Below are 19,805 nucleotides of genomic sequence, written 5' to 3' on the forward strand. Positions count from 1 at the left end.
TGTTGAGACACTACAACTGATGACTCAATTATTTGTCTTTATCTGCAACAGACTCAGAGCTGTTTTTGTAAAATAAGTATGGGCTATTTGCCCTCAGAGCAGGTCAAAGATGGAGTCAACAACTGATACACCTGCTCTACTTTGCTCAGTTACTTGTTTCATTTTGAATCAAACCCTGTCTATCCTCTGCTTCAGCCTGTCTCACACATGTGCAGCCTCCCTGCCTTCACTGGTGCTCAGGCTAGACAGTCTGAAATTACATCACTGGCATCTTGCTGCAGCTTAAATGGCATCACCTCAGATTACACAGGACTGGGAGAGACCCACTGGGTCACCAAGTACAGCCTCTGCTGTCCAGGCAACCACATCACTTAATCCCTTTGTAAGTGAATCAAAAACAGTTATGAACCATATGCCTGAGCTCTTCAACTCAAGGGCTCGCCCATGATCTTGTTCAGTTTGAGCAGTGCTTGAGATGTCTCTCCCTGCACCCATTCAGCACAAGTGGTGTTTTATGGGTCTAGTAAAACAGGTGAAAATGTAATTGCAACTCTGGCCTGATGCTTCAGAGGAAACCAGTTTTTCTGTGGTTTTTTTTTCTGTCATGTTGGGAAAAACATTATCTTTCTGCCCTTTAGCTTTAATTTCTAGGCATATAACCAGGTTAGAATTGAGAGAGCAGGGAAAAATAAACTCTAAGCAGCATCCCAGCTAGATATAGAGGGTACATGTCTTGTGCTGTGTTGAATTGTTTTGCAGTTAAACTTCTGGGATCTGAATGGATTTGCAAGCCTGTATCAGAGCTCTCATAGAGAGGACCTGACAAATATTACTGTCAGCAAAAAAATAGTCTAATAGTACCAATTTCTTAGTCTGAGTTAACTACCTTTGGGTATCATGACACACCTTCTATCCTAGAGGACAGTCCTTATGAAAAAATAATGATCACTGGCCAAATTCTCCCTGCAATTCTGCCTGCAATTTTTCATTTAATTTGCAGAATTGAGGTTTATAGATGGCATTTGCAATCAGAGCATGGTTTCAGCATTTCTGTTGTTTTCCAGCACACATTCTTCCTGTCTGTAGTTATCTTAAAAGTTTTTTCCCTGTCACAAGATTTCCTTTCTCAAGAGTTCTTGGGACAGGCATTTTTCAGATCTGTGCAGGCATAGGCAGGTTACTCACAAAAGGGCTTCAACCCTGGAGGTGCTGCCTTATAGACAGAGGAAAGAACACATGGTTCTGCTCTCTATACAACCTTTGGAAGAATGGAAACTTGTTTTTATTTTATTTTTATATATATATATATATATATACATATATATAGTTTGTTTGGTTGTTGTTTGGGGTTTTTTTGGTTTTTTGTTTGGATTTTTTTTTTTTTTTTTTTTTTTTTTTTTTTTTTTTTTGAGGGCAAACAAACCTTCTGCAAAGACTTGGGAAGTGATTAATCTCCATTTACACAGTCTTCAGTATCAGGTTGTCAGACTGGGATCATATGTTGCACTTTATGGTATAATGCCCCTGAATGTAAATTAGATCAAGGCACTCTTACTATTTGCAGCAGCCAAAGTTATATTAGTGCTGAAGATAATTGCTGAAAGAGTATAATGATTACCCAGAGAATCATGGTTGAGTTCCATCAGAAACGCTGAACACTCACGTTCTGATAAAGGGCCCAGCTTTCCACTGTTGTGAGATTTTGCTGAACTGGGAATGGTAAAAGCCCAGAAAACTGGCACAGATTCTGTCTTGGTGACTTGTCAGACACTGGCCACATGGAAATGTTTTGTAGGATCAGAAGATAGATTAGAGCAGGGTTTATGCTTTTTTTCCCCTCAGACTTCTATGCCATAGAAATCAGTGGAACAAAGGGGCAGAGCAGCTTTTCCCTTCAGCTCACAAGTCATCAGAGATTTGTATTATCTGATATGAAACCTGTTTCAGACTTGAAGGAATGCAGTCCCAAATCCTTCAGCAACTCCTAGTTTTTTCATTGCAGATACCAGAACCACTATTTAACCAGTGCTTTGGTGACCTTGGAGTCCAGGAAGGTCTGTGGAAGCATCAGGAGCTGTCTCAGTTATGTAGTGTCACAGAATCAGAGAATGGCTTGGATTGGAAGGGACCTTAAAGATCATCTGATTCCATGGGCAAGGACACCTTTCAGGAGAGCAGCTTGCTCAGAGTCCCAGCTGTCTTGGTCTTGAACACTTATTGGATTGGGACATCCACTTTTCTACGAAAGCTGTTAAAAATATGGAATGCTTCATGAATTTAGGTGGGGTTTTGGTAGGGAAGGTGTTAATCTTGGCTAGGCCCTGAAGGTAATGTGCCAGGTATATGTCCTCTGTAAGTCTAAGTAACTTCTGCTTGAAAGATGAGTAGATGTATTTGCATCCCACATGGATGATGCAACTGGAATTTTGTCCCAGGGAGGTGCAGATATGGACTCAGGTGGAGGTCTTGCACAAGGAGGAAATGAGCTGTGCTGTGAGGTTTGGAAGTGCATTCTGATCAGGCTGGTATGTCTTTTTGAAGGGATAGTGGGAAGAGCTTTGTTTTGACAAAGAAGGACATGGAGGCTCTCTGTTTCGTTGGTACATGCTATTTGCTGACTCCTTCATAAAATCCTTGATGGAAGAAAGAACTTTTTATGGTGGAAAGTGCTCATGCCAAATAAAACAAGAGGTGGTGGCTTGAAATAAAGTTATTTCTAGAAGCATGAAAAATGTTCTATTTTCAAAGTGTGCTTAATGTCACATGTTAGAGTTTCCTTGATAACATTTCTAATCAGCAGGCACTTATGCATTCTCTACCACTATTAATTGCAACTTAGTGACACATAATTGTATTGGTTCTTTATCATTCAACTTGCCAAGATTTTTATGTTTTGGAATGCAGGATGGGTAGGAGATTTTATTGCCTCACTGTCTCTTAATGTTCTGCAATACAAACACATACTTTGCCAAAGCCTTTGAGAAGGTACAGTATCAGAAATTGTAGGCAACTGCACACCTAGAAGTAAAGGTGTTGCATACTGCCTGCACTGATCATCTTGCCAAGTCCTTTTATTGTCACATTACCCTACATCAACAGAGTTTGTTAAAAAGGAGATTAGTGAGAAAGCTGAATGATAGACACTGATTTTTGATGTGTACACATACATACACATAAATTGAATTTTTGACAGTTGTTACCAGCAAACTAAGTAGTACTGGCTGCTTGAAAGAGCTAGGATAGAGTTTAGATGTGTTGGCATTGCAGTTTAGATTACAAGTAATTTTATAGGGAGAATCTGGCCAGTGTGTTCTATGTCATCAGCTGGGTGAAAGAGCTGAAGGAAAGGCTGATGAGTTCCAGTAGATCAAAGTCCTGGTGTTCCTCTCCTCCCCTCTGGTGGGAGTTACCGTGCTTAGAGCCAAGGTGCAAGAATGTCTGCCTCAGTGTTTGTCACTGTGGAGTAGGAAAGTTACCCCAAATCCCTTTGGTGGCACTTTAAGTTAAGTCAGCAGTTGCTACACTAGAAATATATATCTTCCTATCTTCCAGCATCTCTGGGTGAACAGGAGCTTTTGGCAGAAGTGCTGCTTCAAAGAGTCTCAGAGGACACACTGATGTCACATGGCTGCCTTTGCATGTGAAGAGTGTGTGCCCCTGTACCCATCTCCAGAGCTCTTTTAAAACGTTCTAGTTGAAGATCATCTTTCAATTGTTATAACTCACATGTTGTGCTTGGAGAAACTGATTTGTTTAGAGTCCAGCATCACAGGTTCCTACAATGGACAGATCCATGTTGCCTGTGGCATCTATGTCGGATAGCTGTAAGCATTATGGGAAATAATAGCAGTCTTCACTTTCTACCTTTTCTAAGCACTCACCAGTCATTAATGAATTAATAATCTGAACAGAGGTGGCCAGCAGATTGTTTTTTTGTTGGAGGGAAGTTGAGTGGAGGTCTGACATCCTTGCTCTCTTGACAGCTCATCTTTTGATACACATCTGTGTATACACAGCACCACTTGCAGATAAGTGGAACCTGAGCTCTCCCTGTTGTGGGGCCAGGTAGGAAATGGTTCTGTCTTTGATATCTCCCTGGAATGAGGATCTTTTAAAGCTTTTGAGAAAAGAAGAAATGCTATTAAGATTTCACAGAGAAGTGGGAAAATTGTTCTGGGGAATCTGGATCTCCTGCTTTGCCCCTACTGTGCTGATGCCTGCACTGAGCCTGGGTTTCCCAGCCCAAATTCTGTGCTTTCTTCAGCTGCTCTCTAAAATAACAGAAATGCTCTCCCTTCTCTGTTTTCTCCAGAGACAGGTCGTTCTGATGAAATCTTCCCGAACAGTGGCATATTCCCTTGAAAATATTCTCTTTCAATCCACTGTCATGTAACTTGCTGAAAATTAATGACCTGTTCCTGTCAGAGACCTTGCCATTCCATGAACATGGCCTGTCAGATGCCTTCAGGGAGGCAGAATCCAAAGCACAGGATCAGTCCTAGGTGACCAGGGATTTGTTACGGCATAATTGTAGCCACTGAGAAATGAGGAATGAAGGCACATTGTAATTATGCAATTGGCCAGAGTCCCCATGGTTAGTTCATTACAGAGCAGAAGATCATTCTTGACATTTCCTCCTGTGCTTCCACACAGGGAAGTAGGATGGAAAAAGTCCTTCTGGTTTTTTGGATTTGATTTGGGTATTGAAGGCTGTTTGAAAGGCCTTAGCTTCTATTAAGAAATTATGAGGATGTCAATAGTAGAGTTAATTCTTTGAAAGAAATCAGCTACTAAAAGATGTAGCTGAAGATTAGGGGACTGGGAGTCAGGGACTGCAAACATGAAGAGGGGATGTAATCAACATACATAGCAGGAAAGTATTCCATGAAGAATGTGACCAGGTGTACTTGCTCCTAGACATCTAGGCAAGTATTTTCAATGTCAGAGTATGAAGGTGAACATGTGCAGCAGTACACTGGGGCAAAAGATGATTTTGCTGTTACTGTTTTCAACTGACAGTGATTGCTATTCCCTGGAGTACAGGAGATGTTTGTACAATTTAATTCAGAGTATAGATTTGATGTCATAGGTGCTCTGTGTACAGGGGGCAGAACCAGAGCACTCCAGTTGCATTTCTTAGCTGGGGACCTTACAATTGCTGGTGGTGAGTGCTGAACTGCAAGAGGAGGAATTTGGGTTCTCGAGGTGTGTATCAGGGACAGGTGGTGGCTTGTTCATTAATTTATATCATTTTTGCATACATAGATTTATTAGGGCAATTTGGAATGATAATTTGATCTGTGTGCATTGACTTCCTAATTTGTAAGCACTTTGAAGAGTGGTGCCTGTGCTCTGGCTGACTCAGGTCAGCTGCATGCATTCAGCTTCCCATTGCAGGGCTGAGCTGTGTGTGGCATAGGCTGTGTGTACAGTCTGCAGGATCTGCCCTTAGTACCTTTTGTCATGTAGGCTGAAAGGCTGAGACTTTCAGCAGTGGAAAGCCCAGGATTCTGGCCCTTGCTCTATAGACATGTGTGTGATTTATCTAATAAGAATTCACTTGATTACTCCAGAAGTTCTTCGAGGTTATTGAAATTAGGGATGGCTGTTACTGGCATTTACCTCTATGGTATCCAGGGATTTACTTAATTGTAGCTGGTGAAGAGCATCATAAACCTGAAATAAATCACTCTTCAGATGCCCAAAACATTAGCATTCTGTAAAAATATTTTCTAGACAATGGAAGAAAAATATTTTAAAACACGGGAAGGAAAAAGATCAGTAAAATGATGAATTTATTTAGGAGCTGTTGCAGGCTGAACAGAATCTGAAGATAGTGAAATAGTGATAAACTGTGATGTGATGGCCCACATTTCCAGCAGAGGCTCATTCCATGTGCACCATCCTGCATCAGCCCAAATTAGACTTACAGGTCACAGAAATGTGGAGAACTGTGCCCACTGGTACAGCAAGACTTCCATGTGCCTGGCATGCTCAGAAAATGGTACAGGGCTGCCCATTCTGAGCCATGGGCTTTTCCTTCACACTTTCTGTCCTCCCAGGGTTTGTGCATTTATTAGCTGGCAGCTTGGCATTGGCACCTCTGACAGACAGCCTGTTTTTCAGCATGCTGAGCCTGTGAGATACCCTTGACTTTGGTGGGAGCAGAGGGAATGCAGCCCTTCTCATGTTTGGGCCAAGTGTGTCTGAGTCACAGAAAGGGCAAGCAGCCAGGGTTTTTCCTCACAAAGGCAAGGAAACTGAATTCATTTAGTTGTTAAAGGAGTGTTTAGCTCCTACCAGATTGGTAGGGCCCATAGAAATCTGATATAACATTACTGGAGTCTATTCAGATACTTTGGTGGAAATTAAATAAGACTTGAAATGTGCTGAAGTCTTTGCTCTTTTAGTTGTAATGACGATTGTGATAAGCAGAATTGAATTAAAGATAATAGAGACCTCTCTTCCCTGTACTGTTGCTTGGTTTCTCTTGAATCTCTAGAAATGTTTGATCTACATTGTTTCAGGTTTGTTGTGTTTCCCTGTGGTATCATACTCTATTTAATAAATAATTTGTGGTTCTTTGTGAGAGTTTTTCTTTACTCCTGAAGGGAGGAGATTCAGTTTCATATCCCTTTAGTTTTGAGGTGTGTAGTTGCAAACAACTTCTACCACGTTCTCTTAGCATTTCCTCCTGTTTACAGTTGTGCCTGCACCCTGGGAAAAGTTTACTTCAGTGCAAAGTAAATATTTTCTCTCTTCTCATACATTAAGGTTTTATTGGTTTATTTTATTTCTGATGTCAAATAAAAGCTGTTAGAACTGCAAGAAATTATTAATTTTGCAAATAAAACTATTCATCTCTTAAAATTTAATGGATACTTTCATTTAGGTATTAAGACTAAATAAGCAGGATGGATGGTCAATGCCTTTTCCTAGAGTCTGCTCTTAAGTTTCCCTCTGAAATTTATCACAAGGGGAAAATAAAACTCTGAATGTTTACGGTAGTAGATCCTTGGCTGGTTTTCCACTGTAGCTTTCTCCTGTCCTAGGTCTCTATCTCCTAGTGGTAGGGTGGATCTCTAATCTGCAAAGCAGTCCTAGCAAAGACTGGGAGTAAGAGTAACTTTTTCTTGCTGTCACTTGTTTCAGTGGGGACAGGGACACCCTTCTAATGGTGCATGTTGTTGACAAAAGTTCTGAGGATGGTAATGGCTGGTATATCATGACATACAGTCTTGCAAAGAGAAGGCAGTGATCTGGCCCATCAAGGAGACAATATTGCATTACTATCTGTAATCATTTGAAATCTCCCATTATAATTCGGGGATAATTTGGTGTATTTATCCACGGTCTTCCACTGGGACATTAGCACATCATTCTGTAAAGTTGCTCCTTCTGCCTGTCTTTGCTGCCATTAGTGACCACCAAGAAGTGCTGAAGGCTGATGCTCTCTGAAGAATGGGCAATTATCCCTTTGAAGTACTCCATGTTGTTTTCATGGTCCTTTCTCCTGGCTTGTGACCCAGACAGTGCTAGTGGCTAGTAGGGTGTGCATGGACATGTCACATTTCAGGAAGTGTATCTCCTGGCTCCTCTTCTGTCTGAGCAAATGCACTTTGTGAGCTGTAAGGCTCAGCTGGTAAATGCAATGGGACTGGCTTTCCATACTTCCTCTTCCTTGGATTGTTGCTGAGGCATCTTGGTGTTGCTGTGAGCTGCTGTATAGGACTTTGGTACCCCAGGGCTGGGCAAGGAAAATAATCATCTGCCTAAGGCTGTAAGTTAGGGAGGAGCTGACAAAATCAAGCTGGTAGCAGAGCAACTTCTTGTATACCCAAGTCTAGGTGTGTCCTTGCAGTGACCCTGAGCCCAGCCACTGCTGCAGAGAAGCCCCTGGGATGAAGGTGCTTGGCTCTGAGCACTACAGAGGCTGCTGATGGCCTCAGATGTTCCTGGACTTCAGAGCTGCTGCTCCTCAAGATAGATAGTCATCACATCTTTGGCTCCAATAATTTCTTTAAAGGCCTCAGAGGTAAACGCAGGGCCAGGAATTAACCTCACTGAGAGTAAGTTCACTCATTGATGATTCTTAGATTGTGGTTAATTGTGGCAGTGTATCCCATCTTCCCATTGCTTTTACTGAAATGGGGTCTGGAAAGGAATGTGTCTGTGCTGTTCACTGTGGATGTGGGCATCTTGTAGCCAGGTAACCATTTGAGGTGGCAGTTTTTGCTGAGGAGCAGCAGATTTGCTGCTGTCTCTGTGTTTATGGAAATGCTCTTTACAGTTCCAAAATTCAGCTAGAGTTTGTCCATACTGAGAGTGGGACATACTGGGGCACAGGCCTGTTGAAGGTTCCAGCTGTGTCCTATATGAAGTGAGCATGGAGACCTCTCATCCTGTGTGTGCTCACCAAACTGGAGGGTCACGAGCCACCTGTGCCTTGGTGCTGTGTCAGACATGGCTCAGGCAGGGTGCTGTGTCACTGCAGCTGGGTTGGTCCTCACTGGCTGTGTCAGTGCCCTCACACAGGTTTAGCAGCCTGTGTGTCCCTCCTGGCATCTGTGTCTGGGACAGCAGTGCACCTCCAGACCCTTTGCCCTTGTTTGCATTGACTGAGGAATAAAGACAGGCAGAGGAGCTGTTAAGGTTTTCTTGGGCAGCTTCTCTCCTTGGATGCTGCTTCTCTGATGTCCTTTCCATTTCTCAGCCTGCTTTTCCTCTTCTGGAACATGTAACAATGGAGCTGTAATTTTGTGCCTCATAAAAGCCTCAATGTGCTCCAGTTTTCTTTAAAACCTGAAGTTGTAAATAATAAGTAGGAGTGTCAGACAGAAGTAGACTTCAGCCAGCCACTGAGTAAATGTTGATGGACTGTTTTAAGAGCAAGATTCTTTGCAAAGCTTTTATGCCATAAATCTGATATATGTGTGGCACAAGGAATCTATTTTGGGTCCCGTTGTTGTCCTCTTTCCTTGTTTTTTTATTTATTTTATTTTAATTTTTATTTATTTTTTATTTATTTCTGTGCATTTTGATGATTTCTTATTTTTGGTGTGCCTTTGACTTGATACAAGATTGTGTGTGTCAGCTGCTGTTCTGGGAGTTGGTACTTTTGTATTAATTCACACTAATTTGCAGTAGGATCTAAGTCTGCTTTAGAAGCACTTACTAGCAATGGAGGTAGTTCCCTTTTACAGGAGCTGTTGCAGATGGCTCTGCAGATTTTGGACAGAGGTCTTGAGATGAGAGTACCCTGATGAGTTGGCAGTGGAAATGTCTTGGCTCTTGTCTGCTCATTTAAAAAACTTTGTGTCCTTTTGCACCAATGATTTGGAAAAGTGCTCCCACATTCTGTAGACAAGGCATCTGTGGCTGTACAGAGAAGTTCAGTGGTTTGTCCTAACAAAAATTTGCAGGAAACAGGAATGAATCCTAGGAGTGTGAATACCTGTTGTTTACTCTAACTAGGATTTGTAGCATGTGCAGTTTCCAAAAGCAGAATAGTCAATAGGCTCAAGTATTCTCTCATACAGGGACTGAGTCTGAGGTGTCCTGGATGCCACCACCATGGGGACTTTTTGTCCTGTTCCAAGTCTAATGTTCTTACCGTGGCAGGTTGCAGACTCTCTGTAGGAGGCTATGGACAAGTGCAGAGGAATTGTGACTAGATGTCCAAACATCTTTATTTTTTCATTTAGGTCATAAGAGGACAGTGAACTATTTTCCTGTTGTAATGTGAAGTCAGGCAGGAAGGAATCTCCACTGTTCCACTACTCTGGAGCAGAAGATTATTTTTTAAGTGATGAATCCCTATTTAAGCAGTTTAAGGATATCATACCGTTGTGGTAGCTGAGAAAACATCAAATTTTGTGTGTGGATCTTGTTTTGCATTCTGCACATAGGTATAATTTCTTCCCTGACCTATTTAAGAATAGAATTTGTACATTTGTTCCCCTAATCTTCCCATCCTGCTGCTCTGAAGCCAAGGTCTTGCTGGCAACTAGAAATGAATAAGTGCATGCAACGACTGCTCCATTTCCTCCCTGTCTGCTCCAGATCCATAATCCCCCCAAGGTAGATATGCTGTTATGCACAATAAGATCAATAACATAGCAGGTGAATATTAGATAAATGGAGTTAGTCACCTGTAAATGAAAGGCCTGGCAAAGAATAAAAGGCAAAATGTTGTCCCTGAGGAAGTAAATGGGGATACGATGCCTTCCTGCCCTAGTGCCGTAGAGAGTCGATGCGAGATCTAGACCATATTCACCTCCCACCTTAAAGGCATGTGGCAGCCTGGACTTTGCCTTTTCCTTCCTTGGAGGCAGAAGCTGTGTCCTTCCAAACATACCATAATGACTTGAGAGGATTGTTCCAGCTAATCACATGGTGTCAGTCTCTGTCTCTGCTTCTGGGATTTGGAGGTTTCAACTCCATCCCGTGCTCTCCTTTTTAGTGGTCTTTATCCAGCCTCAGTAGCTATATCCAGAGGATTCCCTGCCCTTTATTTTTGCTTCTTGCAGTGTGGTTTGCTCTGGCAGTCATGGGATGGTCTTGAGTTCAGTCTTTTACTACATGTCAGATTCATCCTCTGGTACAGGGGTTTAGTGTTGTTTATTACAGCAATTTTCTCAGCTAAGGATTGTGAAGGCAACCTGAGCTAAAAGGTGACTAGAAGGTGCTAGAAATGGCAACTGTCTGTAAGTTTCAATTATTGCATTATATTGCTGCTTCCTTGTCTCTTCCAGAGTACTGTGGTGATTGGCCTGCATGTGTCAGTTGAGCCATGGGCCAGTGGTTTATTAGCATGTAGTTGTAGTCAGGACAGACTACCTTCTCTCTTGTTGTTTTCCTGGAGAGCTGTACACATCTCAAGGCAAAACCAGCTCTTGCCCTGCCTGTGGGGACTATTGCAGGGAAAAGGGCTGTGGCTCTTTATCTGGTGAGCACTGTTAGTGTGGGCTGGAGTGGTGCTAGGGTGGGCATTCAACAAGTCGTGTTTATCATGGCACAACTTCTGAAACAGTGTCAAGCAGAGAAAGTGTGGAAAGCAGAGAAAGCAGCAACACCTGCAGAGAAACCAGGAAAACTGGTCCTTTATTCTTTTTTACCTTTCCTTCTTTTTTCAAACTTTTAATTTTTTCTTAATGTAAACAGGAAGAAAAACATAAAAGGCAAGCAAAAAGTGGCACCCCAGCTGGAGTTGAGAGGGAGTTTAGAGTCCCCAAAAAAATGAAGTAAGGGACATTTTTATATATCTAGTTTTTATTATGGAAGTCCAAGCAAGAAAATACTTCCTTTGATACCTTTTTACAAGGTAAGAGAGGGAATAGTGATGGGAGCAATCTTATATCTGCCAAGCCCTCTTATTGCTTTGCCCTGATTGCTGGTTTTTAGCCTGGCTATAGCTGTGGATCAAAACTCTGCTTTGAGAGTGGCCAAATACAAGCTCCCGTGGTGGTGGTTTGTAGTGCTGTCAGCCTTTCCTGTGCTGCAACAGGACAGGCTGTGTGAATAAAACATGAGGTGTCTGTCTTGGGATGCTCTGGGTCCATTTTAAGATGATTCTGTGAGGTTTGTGGGTGAATGTTGCTCTGCAGAGAGTGTAGACAGAGCCCACTGTGTGGTCCTGTGCATGGAGCTTGGAGACAATCCCTACACCCAAATGGATACACACTAGAGAGGCACAAAAAGTGGGAAAGAGCAGATAAGAGTCAGGAGAATATGGTAGAGAGACTCACAAGCTGTCAAAGGCCAGCAGAAGAACTAGCAGTTCAACCTGCACATCCTGAAGCTATGTTGACCAAAGAATGCAGAGTATTCCTGACAGCATGAAGTGATGACATAGCCCTTATGCAGTTCCAGATATATCAGTGTAAACAGAGCTTTTTGTCTTCTGCAGAAAGGCACGTGCAGGATGTGTAAAAGGAAATGTTTGCATTGATGCAATACCACAGCATGATTTTTCCTGGGCATTTCTCACATATTGGTGGGGCATGTGGGGTAGCTTGTTACCTTTACTAGGCTTATGTAGATTCACCTTCAACATGCCTTTACCAGAAGAGATGAGAGAAGAGGTGAATTTTTTTGTGCTGAGTTGCAACTGTTGGGATCTTTGAATGTAATGAGAGTCTGCTTCCCACCATATTAATATGAGTATTGTTCTAACCCTGGCAGATCAAGATGCAATTGCACTGTTTACTGTTTCCAGGAGCAGGCCCAAATTTGGGTTTCCTGGACCCCTTTGGAGCTTTGACTGATCAACTAAGTGAGCCACAGGCATTCAGCTTGAACCTGCCAAAGATCCAACAACTTGTTACTGAACCTTCCTGTGGCAAGGGATTGCTGCCTGTCGGGTGGGTTGGAATCAGACTGGTCCATTTTAATTGTCTGTAGCTTGCTGAAAGGGCTGGCATCTCATGCCTGATCTTGGACAGTGCTTCATGATTAGCTTCAACGTGCTGATTCAAATTAGAAATCAAATAGTTTGTCTTGGTGGTTTTTAATCTGAATTAAGGTAATGAAATTTTTGGTGAGGCAGTTGTGATGTTGGTGTCTCCATTAAGCAGCTTTTCTTTGTTTACATTTGAGTCCTCCTAGAGAACAAAAGTGAACCTGAGACCTAAGCTCTAAACTAGGAATAATAAGGTCCATATGGAGAATTATTTCAGTCTGTCTGCAATGGTTTGAATCTGCATTTCATTTCACGCAGTCTCTTGTTCATGTGTAGACAAGGGCAAAGGATGCAATCCTTTGGAATGTGTGATATTTGAGAGACATAGTTGATTTTGAGACATCTTTTCCAGCTTCATGGAGCCCTTCAGCTGTGTAAATAAAAAGCAAAACAGGGAGAGAGTGGGGTTGTTTTGTTTTCCTCTTGCATATAATTGCCTTTTCTAGGTACTTTTTCATAGTTTCTTATCTATCCAAGGAAAGTGCTTCCCACTACATTAATAAAAAAATGGTCTGTGGTATCCTTCACTTTTCCTCCTTTAGCTGCTTCTGGAGTGCCCATTGCTCTGTCAGTCTAGGCATGTCTCCAGATTCAGCAGTTTAGAGCACAACCTTTATATTTCAAACCGTGATTCAAAAACACATGACAGAAATACCCATGTAGCTGTCTGGGTTTGGATATGAGTGGGTGGAGGTGCTGGTGACTCTTCCCAAGGCAGTCAGGAGAGTGGAAGCTCTCCCCTTGCTCTGTCTGAGTGGCAGAAGCGTCCTTGTAATCCAGCTGGCTTTTCTGCATGGTCAGGGGATGTCCATAACCTTTGTCATAAGAAGTAAAGTCACTTTTTCTGTCAAAATAGTCACCACTTCACAATGCTGTGAGGTGCTCACATCATGTAACCTGTAGGAATGTACTTCCTTTCCTTGCTGTGCTGTGATGATGTGTTACTGAATACCTGGACAAGCTTTAGTGGGGAAAGCTCTTTCCCTGCTGATCACCCTCTGTAAACACACTTCTTCCCCTCCTAGGTCATGTAACCATCCTAAAGGTCAAGTGATTTAGTAAGTGGCCAGGATTCCAGCAGGAGCACAATTTAAATGGATTGCTTTTGTTTTGATATGATCAAAAAACACCCACAAAGAAAATATGTTGGACTAAGGATGCTGTCCAGCAGGGTGGAGAGAAACTCTCCAGTTTTTCTTTCACAGTGTCCTGCAGCTGTGCTGAAGCCTTAGCAACCTTGTTCATATTATCTCACATTAGGCACTAGTTAAGCACAGCCCTTAAACACACACTTAACTTTAAACGTTGCTGGGTTTACTATGCAAAAGTACTTTTGTTTTGCTTTTTTCGGGCCACAGCATGAACAGCCACAGCTTTCTATGGAAGGGGAATGTGAGAAAACCTGGGCAAGTCCCAGTACTAGCTGCACTTGCAAGAATGATCTTGTGTGAGGAGCCATAAAGTCTTTGTAGTGGGAGCAGGTACAGGGTGCTGGGGGTCTGCAGAGCAGCAGTTTCACAATGTGGGAAGAGGTGTATAAAGTGGGTGCACTGAGGGGTATTCAGAGATGAAAGCCAGATGTATTTTGTAAAGTGTTGCCTGTGGTTGCGTTGGCAGTGTGCAGAGAAAAAGCTGAAGAGTTGCAGAGAGAATGTTATTAGGTAGGTTATGTGTTTGGAAAGGGGAGATGGATCCTTGAAGGCCATGAACTGAGAAGGGGAAAATATATTTTTAGGTTATTTCCATCAGTTGTGACATGCTCCACTGTTTCAGTTCCAGCTCTTAGCAATTAAACTGGGTGATTCAAGGTCCAGATAAAGGACATAATAATTTAAATTTGAAGAAATGTTTAGTCAGAACCATTAAATTTACGGCTACTGCATTAATATACCTTCTGTATTCTTCAACATCCTGTATTCATTGTTGCTGCAAGTGCACTGTCAAGAGGGAATTTTAAACCAATATTAGTAAGTCACTATGTAAAACTCATAATGCTGCAATTCCTAACAGAAGTTTATTTATCCTGTGTCAGAATGGATGTTTCTATTTCCAGTACTTGAGACCCAGGTAGTTTTACTGGGATACAACCTGAATTCAAAATATCCTCTCCACACAGAGAGCTTCTTATGTACCACTAGTTCAGAGGCCAGAAGTTGCTTGTAGCAAATACAAGGGATAATTTCTGAATAAATGAATATATTGCAGAAAATCGTAAGCTGCTTTCAGGGTATTTGCAAACAGGAATAGAGTACATTCATCAAAGAAATTACTCAGCTGGAGTAATTTGTTCATCTCAGAGCATATTTATCTGGCTGTGAAGGGAATGAGGAAGTTTAATTGGCAAATGTTTGTATTGTGCTTTGATACAGTTGTATGAAAGGCAATATAAAAGGGAAGCATTCTTATTGTTTCTAGGGTTATAATTCCTTCTGTAGTTTGTGTGAATGCAGCCTTTTCTTCAGGGCTGTATTAAAAAAGGGATGCAGTGGATGTTTTGCAACACATGCACATGGGGGAGATCCTAGAAAAGATGTCTTGGTAGTCTGGCTGTGTCTGCCCTGCCTGCAGAGCCAGCCCCACACACTTGCCCACAGGCTGCAGGCACCTGGTGTGCAGTCTGAGGGTGTTACAGACCCTGAGTACCCAGACAGAGTTGCCTCTGCTTCAGCTGATGCTGAATATGGCCATTTTTTATCAGAAAGGCCTCAGTATTGTATTTTAACTTATCCAAGTTTTACAGAGAAGACAGTAAACATTTTTCACAAGGGTAGTGAAATTGTCACTGTATCTGTTCTGTCCAACTCACTGTCTACTCTTTAAAGAAGTTGTAAGAAAACTGCAAGTAAACATGCAGATATAGAAGAGCAGATACAGGGCTGGGAAGTACTTGTAAATACCTGAACAGAGTGTCTCAGTACTCAATATCTGGAGAGAATCCTTCTCAGTTACATCACCATTGATTTTTGGAAATGGATAGGTGTTACTGGGAGCAACATTTGGCCCATACAACTAAGTAATAATATCTTTTTACAGGAAGTATATTTATAAATAAAGAGTGAGCCTTGGATCTTCAAGTTACATTTACGCTACTGCCTGAAAATTGGCATGGTTCCTTCCAGTCAAGGAAGGCAGTTTGATCTTGGAGGCAGTTTTGCTGCATTAAAAGCTGCAATAGTATCTCTGAGGCATTGAAAATGAGCACCAGTGTCTCTGTAACAGAATACTATTTGTGAGCTTTAATTGGAACCAGTCATGTTTGAATGATGCAGATTTTGAAATAACAGGGCTAACCTAAGAAAGCTATTCAAGATCTGTCCACAATGTTCTCTAGATACATGGGTGAAGAGCTTACTAAGATCAAGGTCCAGCATGAGATTCTGCTCTGAACTTGAACTGAACAATTTTTTTGTGTGTATATTATGTTTTGAAGACATTTCAGTGCTTCAGATATCTTCCTCTCCTCCCTAGCTTGTCAAGGACTAGGTGCAGAAATATTACCAGACAGGCTTTTGCAAAGGGGGCATTTAGTCACAGAGAAGCTGAATGCCAAATATTTAAGGTCAGTGTTTGTCACTTAACAAAACTGGTGTTTGGAAGAGATAAGGAGGAAGGAAATGAATGTTGGATGATTTTCTATAACCCTGTAATAGTTGTGTAGAAGCAGCTGACCTGGATGAGAATTAAATTTTAGGTTTTGCCGTTTGGCTGGGAAACCCTAGCTAACACACTCAAATACACTGTTGTATTTTGGTACAGCATCTGTCTCTTTAAATGTTTCCTCAAAGCTGATGGGCAATGACAAGATTTTTCTCTGGAAGTAGGTGACCTGTCCTCTTCATTGCACAGGTATGATTATTTACAAATTTCTTTTAAAAGGGTTACCAGCACTGCTTTTGTTGCACTAATGGGGTCCTCGAGGACCGAGACTAGCAGTACCAAGGACTTGTTATAATGACAGGAAAATCTGGCCCCAGAATAGAGTATAACTTGAGCTATCTGCTGTTGACCTTTCTCTGTGATGTAAACCTGAGAGTTTTCCCAGCTGAATACATCTTGTTGCTCCTCCATTCATTACAGGTTTTCTCTAAGTTTGGGTTGGAGTAATCAGTACAAAACACTTAAAATATGGTGTCTTATGAGATAGTGTATGTTCTTTCATCATGATGCAGTGGTACATGAAAAACAGAAGAGCAGATAGATTCCTCTAATCAGAAAAATCATAAATTTTAAGTCTCTCTGTGTGTATTGCTTTATGGTTTGCTTTAGTATTGATTTAGGCCAGCTTTTATCAACTGTAAATCTTCTAGACTATCTTCCCCCTCTTTTTTTTTTCTTCCTGTTTTAGAAGTGAATAAAAGAGCTTTGTACAGTTCTTGAAACTGAGCCTGAAACTGCTCTGAACAAAATATAGTGTTCCTTTCAAAATCTTGGAAATAATTACATCATAGGCAAATTGGGCCAGAAACCATTAATAGTATTCTTTGTGGGATGAAATCCCATGGGAGGACCTATTTCAGCAGACTGGCATTGTTTACAAGTAGATTCAGTGACAGGTATAGCTGTCCCATTCTGAGGGCCTATAATAGACTTCTCAGAATAACTGCCTTGCTTTTAGTAACAAACTGAAAACATGCCTTAGTGCTCCTGTGGTCAGCTTCACACTGATCATCCTGAGAGTGAAGGCTGTATTTGGTGCTGGAAAACTATTTGTAGGTGGCTTAAAGAGAAAATAAAAATCTTGCTTGCATAAGCTCCTGGTCTTTGAGAATTGCTGGAGGAACAGGGAGCTGTGTCCACATGTCACTGCTGACCTTCATAAGCTAGGAACTCTGCACAGAAACCTGAGCATCACGGGCTTTCCCTTCACCAGGATAACAAACAGAATGTGTAGATCTCCCTGTTACCATACAGTAGTTTTCATTATGGGCTCCCCCTTCACCTTCCTTGCTAGAAAACCTGCATTTCAGGATGGAAATCACAAAGATTAGTAAAATTAACTGTTTGACCTCAATCTACAAAAGCATTTAGTTCTCTAGGTAAGTAGGCTAGTCTGTACATGAAAACTAAATTGGCACAAGCTCTGGTCTGGGCACAATTGCAGCTGTTTCTGGGTGATACAAGGCACATTAGTACCTGTGTGCATGTTTCTACAGAAGGGTGAGCTGTGTTCCTCCATCACCAGAGCACATCTTTACGTGGACAGTGGGACTGTGTGGGCAGAGCCTTCTCTTGGGAGCCAGACACATGCTGAGGACCACAGTTTTTCTGAAGGATCACTTGTGCTTTCCCAGATGGTGTGGTCCAAATGACAAACACATCTTTCTCTCTGACAGCTGCCTCCAATGCATTTCTCCTTTAGTTACTAGTGTGTAAGCTTTTTCATGCTTTTAGGCCTGAAGGCAAAGCTCTAGTGACCACTCTCTGGTCAATGGCTCCCTGTGGTTCAGTGCAGTTGTAGGTGGAAGTGAACAACTCCATGGTGTAGGGGAAGTCTGGCAGTTGACACAGGGTGAGCCTATGAGTGGACTTCATCTTTGGATGGTGAACACCACACTGATCTACCATTGCAGAGCAATTGTTTGAAGTCTCCCTAATTTGCTGCAGGGAAAAGATGCCAAAAAAGGTCAGGTCATTCAAACTGCTCCCATGATGGAGATGAGCAACTAGGGTGAGTAGCAGCTTCAAGCATGTGTTCGTGAATCAGGATCTCCAGGATTGCTGCTCCATGCCATCTGTACTAGGGAGAGGGCTGGGACCTGGCTATTGCTAGAATTTTCAGCTGTGTACTTTGGGATGGGTCCATGAGATCCTGTGGAGATCTAGATATTCGAGGATGGCTGCAAACTATAGGTGTGATGGAATATTTCATTTGTTGTTCTTTTCACTGGACTAGTGCTTTGAATCTCGAAACTGAGGTTTTGGGATGTAATTGAGATGTAATGAAAAATGTAAGTCAAGTAATTTTAAAAATTGATCATTTTTATGTGTGGTAATTTTACAATGGTAACAAGGGCTAAAATGCCCATATCATGAAAAACAGTCTAAAGTGAACATCTCTAAATATTTCAGTTGGTCATTTAGCTTTTACTTGTAAGGTAATATCAGTTAAGACAGTGTGGATTTCATTATTTCCTATTAATGTGCCAGCCATAAATCTGGTAAAATTGCAATTATATCAAAACAAACGTGGTTGTTGAAAATCTCCGTTCTAATAAAAAAAAAATAAACAAGGCAACCCAAGACCAACCATGTAACCCTGAAAACTCTAAACCATGGCATCTTTACCTGACCAAAGGAAGAGCAGTGCTGCTGTTACCACTGGAGCTTCAGGACCTCTCTCTGACAGTCACCATGTTTGATTGATACTTCTGAAAAAAACCCTACAGCTTCCGTGGCTGAAAAACAAGTTGCTTCCCTTTAAATTTAAGAGAGTAGCTAATGAGGGCAATAGCTTGTGTGGTTCCTGTGAATCAGCATGAGGAGAGATTCAGAATACATACAGTGATGTGCATAATATCTTCTGTAAAAGGAGTCACGTTGATTTTAAGGGATGGAAGACAAGGTGCCTGTAGAATCATAACTTCTAAAAAGGCACAGTATAGCCCACATCAATTGTGATCTGTCTGAAATTATACTCTATTTTGGGGTCTTAAGTTAATTTCATGAAGTATTTCTTGCTACCCATATCCCCTCAACGCAGACCTTGTTTCTTACGTAATAAAAAATGGTTGACTGTAATGCCAGGTAGTTTCAGTAAGTCATTTAGCTTTTACTTTGGAAGACTGTTTTAGAGGAAAATTTGGGTTGTAAATAACTACATGGAAATAGTTGTTTATATTGTTGAATAAAAACTGCAAGAACATGTAACAGGGATTTTAAAAAAGCTTTATTTTAATGGTAATGCTTTTTAGGAATTAACCTCTGAATTTATTTATCACAACCAACAGCAACCTGATTCAGAGCAAACTTCTAACAGAGAGAGTTTCTTATGCCACTAGAAAGCTTTTCCTCCTCTCTTTCCTGCCCAGGCCACCTCCCTTGACAGGCATGTTTTGTGTTGTGCTTTGCAGGAGGCTGTGAGGGTGGCTGAAGATGTCCGATAGTCTGGATATTGAAGAGAAACCTCCAGCTCCACCGTTGAGAATGAACAGCAACAATCGCGATTCTTCAGCACTCAACCACAGCTCAAAACCACTTCCCATGGCTCCTGAGGAGAAGAACAAGAAGGCCAGGCTGCGCTCCATCTTTCCAGGAGGAGGGGATAAAAGTAAAGTATCAGCAGTGTGGATGGGTGGCTCCTTCTCTGAACTTTCTGGTGGTCATTGGTATTTGTGTTTGATTTTTG

General features: G+C 41.7%; 1 protein-coding gene across 6 annotated transcripts in view; it reads left to right on the forward strand.

Moving 5' to 3' along the window:
* The window catches only part of PAK3 (p21 (RAC1) activated kinase 3), a 128,212-nt gene that overhangs the window by 70,075 nt on the left and 38,332 nt on the right, over positions 1–19,805 (forward strand). For all 6 annotated transcript variants that reach the window (XR_013775937.1, XM_079318607.1, XM_079318608.1 and 3 more), the window contains one exon: positions 19,531–19,727. Coding sequence is in view for 5 of the 6 variants with exons in the window: in XM_079318607.1 (XP_079174733.1) it covers positions 19,553–19,727 (175 nt within the window). In the remaining variant the exon portion in view is untranslated. The remainder of the gene's footprint in view (positions 1–19,530; positions 19,728–19,805) is intronic.

The sequence above is a fragment of the Erithacus rubecula genome (genome assembly GCF_903797595.1).
Source record: "Erithacus rubecula genome assembly, chromosome: 15".
In the NCBI taxonomy this organism is placed as follows: Eukaryota; Metazoa; Chordata; class Aves; order Passeriformes; family Muscicapidae; genus Erithacus; species Erithacus rubecula.